The sequence below is a fragment of the Parus major genome, chromosome 3, assembly GCF_001522545.3.
Source record: "Parus major isolate Abel chromosome 3, Parus_major1.1, whole genome shotgun sequence".
Taxonomy (NCBI): Eukaryota; Metazoa; Chordata; class Aves; order Passeriformes; family Paridae; genus Parus; species Parus major.
Window position 1 is genome coordinate 17,383,046 of NC_031770.1, and position 14,534 is coordinate 17,397,579.

General features: G+C 42.8%; 1 protein-coding gene and 1 long non-coding RNA gene across 2 annotated transcripts in view; one reads left to right on the forward strand and one right to left on the reverse strand.

Annotated features, from left to right (window-relative positions):
• DISP1 (dispatched RND transporter family member 1) overlaps nt 1-3,323 on the reverse strand; it is an 86,524-nt gene extending 83,201 nt beyond the window's left edge. The window contains exon 1 of the mRNA XM_015622539.3: nt 3,184-3,323. Within this exon, the coding sequence (XP_015478025.2) occupies nt 3,184-3,305 (122 nt within the window). The 5' untranslated portion in view covers nt 3,306-3,323. The remainder of the gene's footprint in view (nt 1-3,183) is intronic.
• A 704-nt stretch (nt 3,324-4,027) lies between these two features.
• LOC117244166 lies at nt 4,028-5,968 on the forward strand. Its single transcript, XR_004496743.1, has 3 exons — nt 4,028-4,472; nt 4,751-4,879; nt 5,144-5,968. It is a non-coding gene; the product is annotated as an uncharacterized LOC117244166 (long non-coding RNA).
• The last annotated feature ends 8,566 nt before the right edge of the window (nt 5,969-14,534 follow it).

The following is a 14,534-nucleotide window of genomic DNA, read 5'->3' on the forward strand; positions in this document are numbered from 1 at the left end:
AATTTTTGCTGCACTTCACACCAAAGCTCAGCTGACTCTGTAAAAACCACCTACAGGAAATCACACTAAACTCAGAAATACCATATGGCTGCTGAACAAGAAAATAGCCATGGTTACTAAACCAAATTAATGCCATTGATCACTTTAAAGAGAGATAGATATAGGCTTGCTAATTACCTGAGTTGCTTATTATGTGTTTCAAAGTTTGAAAGTAATTCTATCCCTCTATCAAAGCCAGTAAATCAATCATCTCTGTTAAAGGCTTGCAGAAAAAGTCAAGCTTGCTGCCCAAATAAATCTATGGTCAACATATGAGAAACATTACTATGAAAGCCATTCAAAAAGCCTCCTCATGGGAAAGGGTAACATTATGAGAACTAAGTGTTTTCACATGTTGTTTTTACCTTTGTTCTTTCAAAGTCTTACTTTTCACCTTCTCTATGGTGAGATTTTTTTGGAGGCTACTAATCTGAATTCCTTCTCTTTCTTCTCAAGGCCCCTTGGGACCATTTCTCTCCCATCACTGTCCTTTGTTCCTGCTACAGTAATTCTCTGAGCAGTCAAAAATAGCTTCACGTGACATGCTCCAACAGAGCCAGGAATCTGTGATGGTAGCACATTTGGAAAAAAGGCGCAAAAAAAAACTTGAAGAGAAAAAGCCCGCCATCTCAGCAATGCTGTGACTCTGTGTGCTATGAAAGCTTCATCCTCAAGTCATGTCTCCCCTGCACTACCTGAAAAAGGGAAGGCAAATCCACTGAAGCAAAGGTATGGCTCTATAGACACGAAAGCCCAGCCACTGACACAGTCCTCTCCCAGGTGCCTTGAAGGCAAACACACATTGCTGTGGCCTTATTTATCACTCCACATAACCTGCAAACAACCTGAACTTTGCTACAATGAGTTCAAACGCAGGCTAGAAAAATGGAAAATGCAGTCATTGTGGTTTACTCTATACAAAAATACTGTGCCCCTCAAAAGGGGATAAAAATCGTCCTGAGTCCTGGTACAAAGTTTCAAACCCTAAGGCACTCTTCCATACTTTGCATCAAGCTCCCACTTCAACAATCATCTGCTTTTAACCAACATACACGTTTAAGCTATCTCAAAAGAACTGTGTCCTCCAACTAGGGTAGGATATTACTACAGGATATCACTCCCTTGACTCTAAAGAAGAAAACAAAGCTTCCTGTCAAATCTGATTTTTCTTTCTATTTAATGACCACCAAAATATCCTACACTACCACACTGGTAAAGTTCAACCACTCGATTCTGAAACAAAACATGGCTGTCAAGGGCTGTTTTGCTTTCTTACTTTAACATTTAAAGATAATTACTTAAACAAAAAAAAAACCCAGAAACAAACACCTGGATGTTTGCCTCTTTAATTTGTATTTCAATTTACACAAGCATTCAGCAATCAGCATAGCAGCCCCCCAGTACTAGTTAGAGTTTCTGGGAGCTACTAAAAAACTAAAGAAGCACAAGTAATTTATTTTACATTCAGAGAAAAACATAAATATATGTAAAATAAATACGATCTGTAAATGTTATGTACATTCTAACATAGTGTGAAGGTTTGATTACAAGCTTAAATATCTGCCACAAGAGACTACAAATCACAGAATCTCCTGGGTTGGAGCAGAACCACAAGAATTGTACAGTCCAACTCCTGCACGGGACAGCCTTAAGAATCACATTGTGTGCATGACAGCATTGTCCAAACACTACTTGAACTCTGGCAGCCTTAGTGCCATGCCAACATTTGAAGTATTTATATTATTCTAATACACCTTTCCCTGGCCCCACCTTGGCTGTTTGACACTAGATCTCTTCCACACCCAGCTCTGCAGGCTGCTTGCTTTGGGCTCTTACTCCTTTGTCCAGTTATGAAATCCCTTATTCCTTCCAGTCTCAATTCATCCCATCTGCTTCCTGGCACCTATTTTTGCCTGCAGTCCCACCAGTCAACACTCTTAAAGCTGAGCACTTTTATAAACCCACTGACAACCCAGATGCCTTGTCCTAACTGTTCGTTACTATTTCACAGGTTTGTCCAAGCCAGATATTCTATATCAAGCTACTTGCAATTTTGATCAGAGAGTTTTTGTTCATTTAAACCTCACACATGCTACAAACACACTTTGAGCAACTACAGCTCTTCATCTCTCTCCTGAAGAGCCGTTTCTCATTTACATCCATACAACGTGAACCATCAACCATTCCGCAAAAATGTATTTTTCCATCTTCTCCAGAAGCTGAGAAAAAGAAATGGAGTGTCTAGTTCCCTTACTCACAGAAAAGTTTTTCATTAAACTTCTAGTATCCTCTCAACCTCTACCAGGACGAGGATGGGAAGAAGCAGCAGGTGAGCTGTCTCTGATGCAGGAGCTAAGCCATTCCCAAAGCAGGGTACAGCGAGAGCTCCTGCACTGGCTGCAGGTGCCAGCTCCACAGATAACACGGGAACTGGCTGCTCGCACTGAACCCAGAAACTCAGTAGGCTTCCACACCCTCTGGACAGACCTCTGCTCTAATGGTCTCTCCAAATTACCTCCAGCACCTTCCACCGCCACTGGAAGCGATGAGCAACCCTATCATAACATGGGTTGTGCGGCCAGAAGCCGGGAATGACCGTGTCCTTATTTCCCAAGACAAAGGGTGCCATCTGAGCTCCCTTTCGAAACCACTGCCTGTAGACCTGCTCCCAAGGAGTCTTTGCTGCTAACAAATAAAATAGACAACTACAAGCACCGTGTGTCTGAACAAAGGGCAGGAGCACACGAAAGGCTGATCACATCTCAGTCCGTAACGAACGAGAAAAGTTAGGTGCTCGAACACCTTTAAATAAAGAAGAAAAAGAAAGGCCCCAGGTCCCAGTAAAATAAACACAAAAGATTCCGAAGTGAAGGTGAAGAATTAATTCATTTTTACAAGATATTTTAAGGTACGGCTCAGCCGGCACAAGGGCACCTCCGCCCCCAGCAGGGCTCTCCCCGCGGAGGGGCCGCCGCTGTCCCGCGGGCGCGGCTCCCCGGGGCGCTGCCCCGGACCGGGGGTTCCTCCCCCGCTACACGAGCGCGGGGCGGCCGCCGCCGCCTCCTCCCCGGCGCCGCCGGCCCGACCTGGTACCTCGGCAGCGCGCAGAGACCGCCCCGCGGGGCCCCGGCGAGCTCCTCTCACCTCGCGACCTGGCGGCTGCCGGCGGCGCGGCCCCGGAGGCGGCGGCTGCCCGTCGTCGCGGGCCGGGCGGCGGCAGGAAGCGAAAGGCGGCCGCGGCGTCCCCACCGTGGCGCAGTTACCATGGGACGGACGCCCTCTCCCGCTCCCTCCGGAAGTCACCGCCGGCGGGGCGGGGGAAGGCGGGACGGTCGGCGCCGCCATCTTGAGCGCGGCACCCAGCCCGGCTCCTGTCGGCCGCCATCTTGAGCGTGGCGTGGGGCTCGCCTGAGGGCCCGCCCCGCCTCTCGCACCCCGCCCGGCTCCGGGGGTAGCGGCTGCTGAACGGAGCGAGTCCGAAAGCACCCAAAGAACCACGCTCTAATAGACACGCTTAAAAATGTATCGAAACTGTGGGAAAGTCGTGTCTGGGGTTGGAAAGATTCCCATTCAGTTTAAGGAGATTACACCGCAAAGGCCAGAGTGGCCCCCAGACAGTTTCATCCTAGGCAGTGACACAGATCAGAGACCATGCGATGGACCACCCTTCATCTCTAAAAAAATGTCAGTGTTGCATATGAAATTGCACATAGGAGACAACATTATCTATACAGATAAAGCCGGTGCTGAATTCCTAGGAAAAGCTTGCTTCAGATGCAATTGTGCCAATTTGTGCACAGGCCTCACTTTTTAATTACATGATTGCATACTTTTCTGTCCCATTTGGTTTCTTTCTTATTTAGTGCACAGAATGAGCCAAAATACAGGTGTGGAGTTTCCTAACCTTTGAGCTCTTCCTTTTGCAGCTGGAATTACGTTTTTGTAATTTTTAAAACCATAGTAACACATGGGATAATCTGCAGTGATCCCTTGCACATGATGAGCTGGTTTCACTTTCATCCTGTCCTGAGGGTAATTGGCTGTCTGAAAACCCTTCTGAAGCATGTGAAACACCCGGGTCAGGCTGCTGATGGTTTGAGAGCCAGAGTCTGCAGCCTCAGTCAGACTCCAATCCCCTCCTTCCCTGCTAATTCTCCCTCTGGGGTTCATTTGGAGTGGTTTATAATGAGGGTTCATTGTAATCTCCAGTTCTGACCCAGGTCTCCTCCTGAACACCAGTGCTGTGTCTCCTCCATCATCCCAAGGGTTTGCTTTTGGTCAGATGGGGCAGAACCAGAGCATGAAATGCTGTGAAAGTTGATGTTTTTAACACTGTCGAGTTCGGGACTAGAACTGCACTCAAGGAGCACTGTGGTGACAGGGAGGGAGCATAGGAATTCTGGAGGAGATTTTCTGCGCAGCAACATGAGCAAGTGAGAGAAGGAAAAGTTCCATTTCCCCCATCTGCAAAGGGACTTTTCCTGTCAGTCCTGGTTACTTAATATCATGTTCTGCCACTTTGTCTCTAATTGGACCAATCTCTTCCATAGACTCAAGAACCAACTGAGTCATGCAATAAAACTTCTGTAATTCCGGTGACTGATCCTTTCCCCCTACCCCAATAGATGACAGGATATAATTTATGCTGCAGTGATACACTACTGAAGTTTACGAAAATTCAAGAAACGTATACCTGTTTTCCACACCCCAGCTCCTGTCTTTCAGTGCCATCTAGTGCCGATGCATGGAAGAGAGAGTGTAATTAATCGAATTTCTCCTCATCAGATCGATTTGCTGTAATTCATGCATTTTGGAAATTGATAGATGGTATTGGTAGAAGGTATATTAATACAATATTTCTCTATGTAAATCTAGCGATATATAAATTCATATTTTTATTTTATGGCACTAAATTCTGACACAGATCTCTTTTACATTAATTAAATTAAAATCAATAGCACTCACAAATCAAACATATGTATATATATATCAGTTATTTACTTTTGGCTGTGCTGTTCCCTGAAATTAATTAGATTGCTTTGGAAAATAGTGGTCTCACTAAAAAAAAGGACTGAAATAATTTATCACCTTGCTTCATTTTCAGCTCTACTGAAAAGGAGTAGCCCACCCCACATCTGAGCCAAATCACAATTTCATTTACAAAGTACATCTGCAAGGCTTGGAGTGACAGGTCTTTCTATTTATCTACAGAAAGAAAGGAACAAGGTAATTTTTGAAACAAGGAAGAGACAAAAAATGAAGGGTTATCCAGAGACCACCTGACTTCAGGTTGTTGTCTTTTATCCCTGCATGCCTTTCTTTACAGTGATGGCTAGTTATTATTCTCATCAGCAGTGAAATAGTTCTTAACCTTGAAACACCCTTGGCTGTCTTTTACTGTAGCATAAACTTGAGAGATACACATGAGGGAGTTACATCATCTCCCCATATTACTGCAAAGAAAGAACTTAATGGCCAGTACAGACAACTCCCCCTTGAAGACTTCAGATTCTAAATTATGATGCAAATTGTGGGTAGCAAATACAACAAAAGGAATATGAATACAGAATTCTATACAACAGTCTTGTGTGTATTCAGATCCTTGTTTATATGTAACAAATCTTACCTTTCCCACCTGGCCATGAAGGAACTGGAAAGTCACTATTCTCTGAATTAGTCCGGTTAAAGAGGAAACAAAACAAGGTGCTCATCTGCTTTCATTCTAGTAAAAATCTAATTTAATTAGAGCAATTTCAGATCACAATTCTGACAGCTGTGTTTATCACACTTTCTTCAAAGGATAGAAATTAGCATTGACTGACATTAGCATCAAAGCTTATTTATTCACCCGCCCACATCCTAGCAGCCCTTCTGAGTTTGTCTGTTTATTTAGCACTTTAATAACACCACAGTAAATAAGATTTCATTTCAGAGCTTACATGTTTTTTGTCAAAGCATTTAGTGCAGGCTTGTTGGAATGCCACAGTAGAGCCCCTCATTGCAGGTTTGATGAAAGAGCACTGGGTGTTCCCATTCTCAAGATAAAGCATTTTAAATGGTTAACAAGGACATAGCCTGGGATCCAGAATTTCTTTTTCTTTCTTTTTTGTCAACAACTAGAAAATATCTGTCTTTCAGCAGTAGCCAGAGACAACCTGTCAATCCTTAAGCTGCAGAAGACTGCCCAAGTCTGCCAAAAGCTTGGATGGGGTGGAAATGGAGCCTCCTGTGGATACAACCCAGACAGAAATGGCTGACCACAGGCCTCCTCTGTTATGCTTATTTACAAAATCAGGAAAAACAAAGGCACAGCTATGAGAGCAAAGGGCCACTGTGGGCATTTTCTGCCTTGCAGTGAAACATCAAAACTAATGAGGGAAATAGCTGCTCCTTCCCAAGGTTTATTGTGTACAGTCAGGACAGTAGTCTCTCCTAGACATTGCTAGCAGCCTTAGCTGGAACAAAAATTCAGAGCCCTCACTGAAAGATGTCATTCAGAACATGAACAAGGAATGGCAGAGCTGAAAAAGTTCTCTCTCCAATGGGCATACTATTCTAAAGAGAAGTCAAATTTAAAAAAACAAAACAAAGAAAACACAAAGAATATTGAATGGGAATAAATTCCACTGCATTACAAGTATAAATCACACAGAATTACTTTCTCAAATCCTACGACTTAATATGCAACAGAATTATTATAAGACAGTGGTTCTGTGTAATGGAAATAATTTCAGTTTTGGTATTTCATCCAGCAATGCAGACAGGCTGTGGAGTGTGCTATCCTGGCTGGAGCGCTTATTGAGTCTGACCATTGGTTTACACAGCAGGAACCAAAAAGTGACAAATTCAATTCTACAATTCTGAAATTAGGAAAAACCAGAAACGCCAAGGAAATGAGACACTCAGCAGCTGGTTGGTGAGAGAGAGAGAGATGAAAAATTCACAACTTTCAATCACTCACAGCACATGTTATGCAGAAAAAGACTGAGCTCCCAGTCTTTCTTTGGAGGTTGTGTCACTTCCAATCTTTCCTATAAGACTCAAGCATGGCTTATGGTGGCGATTTGCACGTGGATGAATGAAATGTCTGCTTTCAGTGATTCTATTTCTGTCTTGGTTTTCTCTAGTTGAGAGAGTAAACAGCTTTTGGGGGGATATATTACCCTTGGAAATATCCCCATGCTTTAAACCATTACACTCAGACTCACTTTTTTTATAAAAAAGGAGGAAAAAGGTGGAGGAGGCAACAGTGTTAACACTGATTTACATTTTCAACTGACAGCCCAGTGCCTGGAAAATTTTGTTTATTCTGTTTATCTAGCCAGGAACCACACAGGCCCATGTAAACCCAAATTTTGGACATGCTTTTTCTCAATTACCATGAAAATGTCAGGGAAAAGTGTAATTTAAATATCCCTTCAAAAGCATTGTCTTGCATGGTACTTTACACAATCCATTCTTTCAGTAGCTCCCCTCCCTTTCTTCAGGTATACCAGCAACCAAAAATGTGCAAGCAAGAGTACCTTATGGCAATATTCAGTATCTGATAGGAGATTACTGCAGCAGCATATAAACTAGGATAAGAGTATTCTTCTTTTATTAGGTGAGTTGATCTATAAAGCAAATCTACCTTCTTTATGAATAGTGACCAACACTTTAACCTGCAACAAAAATATGGAACCTGGAGAGCAAGAATTAAGAAAATCACTATTATTAATGTTCAACTGCTTGCTTTGCTGAATATAGGTAAATTTTACATGTTTCCAGTCAGCCAAAGTTCTTTTTGTTTCCACTTGGTTACTTTAATGAATGAGAAAAAAAAAACCCACAAAAAAATTCTGCATTTGCCCAGACCAAAGGAGGATTCTGCAGGCTGGTTTAGGGACATCAGGATATTGAATTCCTTTGTAATGGCCCAAGCAGGAAGTTTTCCACGTTCAGAAACCATCAGCTAATGACAGCTCCAAGACTCATGCATCAGAAAATAAGAGCTTCAGTTAATGGGAATCAGATGACAAGCTCCAGTGATCCCTTTAGCTTAAGTAAAGCTGTAGATGCCACCAAGGTCATGTTCTTTCTCACAGAATTCCCTTTTCCATGATCGTGGTTTTTCCTCTACTGCACATCAAGTCTTGCTGGCTGGGCAAAGGGAGGGGATGTGTTGTGCCACAAGTGGGTAAGAATTCACTCCTAGCCCATAAAGCTACTTTGATATACAGAGATATATGGGAACAGCAACAATCAGTGTTTAGTTGTTGAGACACTTTTTGGGTCACATTCTGAAAATTCATTAATATTTGCAAAAGCACGTTGTGAGAAGCCCGTTGTATTCTTTATTGATGTTCAACACTCTGTACCCCAAGGTGTCCTTTGTCACTCAAAAAAAGTCCATGTCATTTCCCTTAGAGCTTTCTCCACTATCTCCATGTTCCTGAAGATAAACCAGTAAAACATTCATTAGATAAAAGGCAACTAATGTAGGTGTCTCCTGTTAGGAACACTTAAAAAATTATAATTGTCCCAGTGCTTCCACTTACCTTGCACTGACACTCCATCATCACATAAGGCTGATTTATGGCTGTAGCTTATGTGGTGAATAGTGACAAGACATTTGCACTATCAGAAGCCACAACACACAATTAAAATAAATCTTGAAAAGCAACATTGTGGAAACACCATCAGAAAATCTGCTGTTACATTTTAGAAATAATCCAGTTTTGCTTTAGCAGCAAAGACCTGCAAGAAGTTGTATTAGAGTGGGGAGGGTGAGCTGTAATCACATCTGGCTCATATTTTAAGAGTCCCAACCCCTGTGCTACCCTTTTCCTCTCAAGTTACTCCCTCCACTAAGCAAGACTGCTGTTAAATAGGTTTATGTATCAAAGGTTCCAATTTAAGTCTTGTTAAAGAGAAATAAGAATAGAATTTGATGGACAAGAATCAAGCTCAAGGGAAGGATCTCAGAATATGCTGCCAGAGCTGAGGTCCTGTTTTAAAATTCAGTTTTATCACACCTAAAACTTGGAAAACTACACTATCAGTTTTAGATACTGCTTTTCCAAAACAGACATTCACTTTAAAGCACAAACTGGCATAAGCTCACTCTTCAGGTTTTCAGGGAAGTTGTGTTGCACTGAAATTGCAAGTGCCATGTGTGACTCTTCTCTAAAGCTAAACTGGCCAACTGGAACTTCAAATACAGATTCAGACAGTTTCAAGTTTCAACAACATTTGGAATGCCTTCATTGATAGGCAATGAAAACCGAATTTAAAATTACGAAGCCCACAATCTGTTACCTTCACATAAAAAAAAAATAAAAAAATCCCATCTTTCCTGTGGAATTTTATTGCTAGAAAATCTCCACCACACATTTCTTAGTTTACATCCTTAATTCCAAATTCTCACCCAGCTGATCATCCACTGGGTGTTTCCTCAAGAGGTCCTGTGACTGGCCTTGGATCAGCTGAATGTCCTGTACAGCCACCATTGTTACAGCCATCAGTAACTAGTCTTGCAGCATAACAAAGCAGGGCAAGTTATCTTCTTACTGGCAGGAATTAGTAAAGGATAATTGGAGTTACATTATCCCAACAGCAAACAGCACAAATGGAAGCAGAAGTGTTACAACAGAACCACACACTTTAGGGACTTTCCGAGAACTGGTGACAAGAAAAAGGTTTGGAACTCAGGTTATGGGAAGTGTTTTGTATCACCTACATTCCCAAAGGACCTTTATGATTAGACAAAGCTAATCCTCTATAGCGTCATGTAGTTAGTGACCCATCAAAAATCCCCCACTTAATTCTTGGATCAGGCTGAATTTGGGATATTTCCTATTGCAAAGATGCACATAAAAGCTCAACTATTTCCTGTCACATGGAAGAGGTTGTCTGACTGCAAATCACAAAAGCAGTGGGTTGGTTGTTTTTCCCCTGGAGAGAATGGTTTTGTAGGACCTCAGGTGCTCTTCTCTGTACAGCCAGTGTGTCTTTCCTCACTAGCTTTCTCTCCACACCATGTCCAGTTTTTTGCCATGGCTGTTGCTGAGGAATGGGCACCCCTTCCTCTTCCTGGGCACCATCCTGCTGGGAAATATTGTGGCTTTCTGTCCCTCTCCCTCAACACACACTCGGGCAGGTGGCTGTGACAGCAGAGTGTCCAGGAGCCCCAGGAAGGCCTTATTTGCAATGCAAGGTTAGAACACACTGAGTTTAACTTCACATTCCAGTGTTGTTCATGGAAAGTGGAAATGAGTGGAATAGACAAACATTTATTTATGGCAATCTTGTATCTTGCAGGGTGATAGATTTTCATGGTTATACTGAGATTACTTTCCTACAGCCACATTGATTTTCACAGAATCATTTCTTATTTGTATTCCTGTAATCAGGCCAGGAAGAATCAAATGTTCCGTTTAAACCATTTTTTTTTTCATTCAGTGGTAAACTTTTCATGCTCTTCTAGATCTGGGTTCTGGACTAAATGTAAATGAGAAAAATAAAATTGTGAGGGAAGAGAAAAGAACAAGATCTGCTTTATTTATACCAACTTGTTTGCATAAGAATCAGTCGTGGCTGAGGCTGATTTTTGCAATATTCAGGGGGAACTTTTTCAGGCCAGGGCCCTCAGCAGTTCTGTGCATACCCAGCACTGGGCTTAAAACAGCTTTTCATTGGCATTCAAGGGTCCATTAAATTTACCACGTTTTATTAGTATTTATTTATTAACAATTTGCAAAATCAGTGGTTCCTGCACTCTGACTATGCATTATTTACCTTATCCAAAAGAAAAGCTGAAATCCTAGGACACATGAAATCCTAGGGAAGGTTTCCTCCTATAGCACCATTTAGAACTGCAGCCCCAGTGCAGGTTTCAATCTAATGCACTATTTTTCCTTGAAACCTGCCTGCACATACATCCCAACTCTGTGTGGCAGTGAGGAGCAGTCTGAAGGTTATTGCTGTAGCTATGGAATATCAATACCTCCATGGCCACAAATGCAATTCTGTTTGTTTCTTAAAGCACCTAAACCCCCTACCTTTTACTTAGTTATTATTTCAGTTGTGGTTTTCCCCTGATGGTATTAAAAACAGGCAAAGTGCCTCCACTGGGTAGAAAGACCCAAGTCTTTGTAAACTGTAAATTAGAATTTCCTACAAATGAGCATAGGGGCACATAATTATTTGTGTCTCAGAATTCCTGCAGTAGGTGGATGTCCTTGGTTACCTCCACAGGCTGTGCTGCCCATGGGCAGTTGGTCAGGATGTTCTCTGAGCTGGTGGATGGGAAGAGGTGAAACCCAGTGACAGTCCTTGGTGGCTCATTTCAGACATGTCCCTCAGTAACCCTGCCATATTTACCTGAAACTCTCTCCAGAAAATGCTTTCATACCAAGGAGATTTTTTCCTTCAGCAGGACACAGAAGATAATGTGGAAGCTGCAGAGAAATTTTGTATCTGCCTTGCCAGTAGAACAGCTTTTTCATTAATAGTTAAAGCATGGGAGCTTTTAAAGCTGTGTTGCCAAAAGCAAATGGTTTGAATTTTAATATGTGGCTTTGAGTTTAACATTTTCCCTTTTCTCTGTTCATTCATTTCCTCTTATATTCCCAAGGATCTACCATGTATTACAGCACTTTTCACAGGAATTCATATAATCTGATTTTAACCCTTATGTGGATTCTTTTTCTGTTCAATTTATTAATACTTAAAAATCTCTGCAGTTCGAAATACAGGAGCAAGAAAGTCCTTAGTCAGGCTGACTACACCTAGTGATACATGGCTCAGATTTAACAAACCTGTCAAGATTACTTGATCTTTCTTGGTCCACCCTTGATTAGAATCATCCTATTCTGATTTTTCTGCAAGTGCTTTCTGCCACACTGGTCTAACTGTGAAGTTTGCACAAACTTCATACATACCTAACATACTACACACTGACTGCTGTCTACCTGCATGATAACCATGGTTTTCTACTGTTTTCATCACAAAGGATGCATCTGGCCATGCAAAAACTCCTTTGTGGGTCCTGTAAAATGTTCTCTTTGGAGAAAGCTGATGGGCTGGTACTATAAAGTGTAGTCTGAATTGTATTGATAGAGTTTCTATCATTTGAACAAAACAAAACAGATAATTTTACAAATCATCAAGGGTTTTAAATCCTGGTGATAATCCCTTCAGACAACACCAGTAAGTGTTAAAAGAAGGAGAAAAAAATAGCAAAGATCCAGATTTGTTGCTTGAGTAGCAATTGCATTCCAGTTAATCCATTCTTAAAGTGGGCTAATTAATCATATTAAAATTAAAAATAAAAAAAAAATATGAAAGAAAAAAACTTTAACTTGCTAAGGAATTAAGTGGACGCAATTGAAACTGTCCCAAACCAGAGATGCAGACTCCAAGGACACTGTGAACTATGGAAACAAGAAGAAAGCTTTGAGCATAAAAACAAGTTTATCTTTGAAGTTGCACCAAACACAGTTCTGTACCATTCACCTTGCAATGTGATCTGCCACTTAGCAAGAAAGAAAACTTGGATCCTCTTTTAATTGATCTCTTCACATTGGCCAGATTCAGCTAATATATTATTTGCTTTAAATAATCCTACCGTGGCTAGCAGGTTCTGATAGAATAGTCAGTGTATGCAACAGCCAGACAGACACCTGAATTTGGAAAGAACCAAGTCTTGGAGATACATCACCTGCATCCTGCTTGCAAGTTTGTCAAAACAAAAATGGCAAGGTTCCATGTTTTATCCTACAAATTCATAACTCCACAACTGAGCTCTCCAGATGAAAGGTTCACATCAGCCTTAGCTGTGCCATATTAAACGTGGCTATTGGAAGACTCACTAGGTGGTCTTTGTAAATACCACAATTCCTGTATTTGTGAATTCCTCCATTTATAATACTGATGTTTGCTGTGTGGAGATTTCTCATCATACTTGTGATTTTTTCTAAACATCCATGGCTAAAGCTCCTGTTTCCTGCTGCAGTCCTGATCTGCAGATGCTGCTTGTGTCCCATCATTCAGATGTTGTGTGCAGAATGCACTGCTGTTACGGTTTTACAGAGGACTGTCATGATTTATCCCTGGTTGGCAGCTCAGCACCACACAGCCACTCACTCACTTCCTAGCCCTGGGGGAGAGAATTGGAAAGGTAAAACACTGATGGGTTGAGATAAAAGCTGTTTAACTAAATTTAAGAAAAGACAACAACAACAAAAAAACCAAAACAATAAAAAAAAACCAAACTAAAAACCAAACAAAAACCAAACAAGGCAGAGTGGGGAAAAAACCCCAAACCCAAGAAAAACAACAAACTGATGCCCAGCCAGTTTCTGGGCCGGGGAGCCCCTGCCAACCTCCATCCCCATGGTTTGATTGCTGAGCATGGCATTATATGCTGTGGGAAATCCCTCTGTTTTTTTCCAGGGGTTTTTCTGGGGGTCAGTTGCCCTGCTGTGTCCCCTCACAGGAGGCTTCCTGCACACCCCCAGCCTGCTGGGACACACTGGCAGGGCAGTGTGCAGAGGAGGTGAGCCCTCAGTTCATGTTGCCAGCTGCCTGAGGCCTCATTGTCCACCTCACAGCCTTTTCCCCACAGTCATGAGCAGGGAGGTGATGGACACAGCTTTGGCCAGCAGCGGGTCTGTCTTGGGGCTGGCTGGAACGGGCTCTGGCCAACATGAGGGCTGCTGCTGCTCACAGAAGCCACCCCTGCAGCCCTCCCACTTCAAATCCCTGCCATGGAAACCCAGCCCACGACCCCAGAGAACCCCACACAGATGTACACAGCATCATGCCGCTTTCTTCCCAGAGGGCAGATGCCCCAGAGAGGCTGCCAGGCCCTGGGACAGAGCAGCTGCTGGGACACAGGGCAAGAGATTGTTGGTGTTTGTCCATGCTCCTGCTCCATGGTCCTGGCAGTGTCCTCGATGGAGAGGTAGCTGCTCTCCTGTTCACAGAGCATGCACGGGCTCCTGGATGCCCCCCTGTCACTAACTACAGACATGTTCCACATAAAATGATGTAGGAAGTGTAACTTGTGACACCTCTTCCCATTTTAAAGCTGCGGTGCTGTTCCTGGGTTGCACACCATCTGTGCTGGGCAGCTGTGTGGAAAAACTGCAGGAAAACAAGAGCTCTGCTGCCCCTTGGTGGCCATCACTCCAGCAGAGTCCTGTGGGAATTTTTCATCCATTCGAGAGGACTTAACGATGTTTGGGGAGAAGGTATTGACTAAGCTGTGCTGGCAGAAACTGGGGAAGCACGGCCAGCAGAGGAGAGGGTCCAGGTGTCACAGAGGACAAGGCCCCTGACCTCCAGATCTGAGAGCAACTCAATAAAGCAAGGACAGCCTTACATCCAGGGGCCATCAACATGGACATTGCAAACAAGTCCTTCTTTGGGAAGCCAGACAGAAAGATTGGAGGCATGAAGAAAAATTATTAAAGACCACCACATGGCTCTGAGAGACAGACGGGACTCCTGGA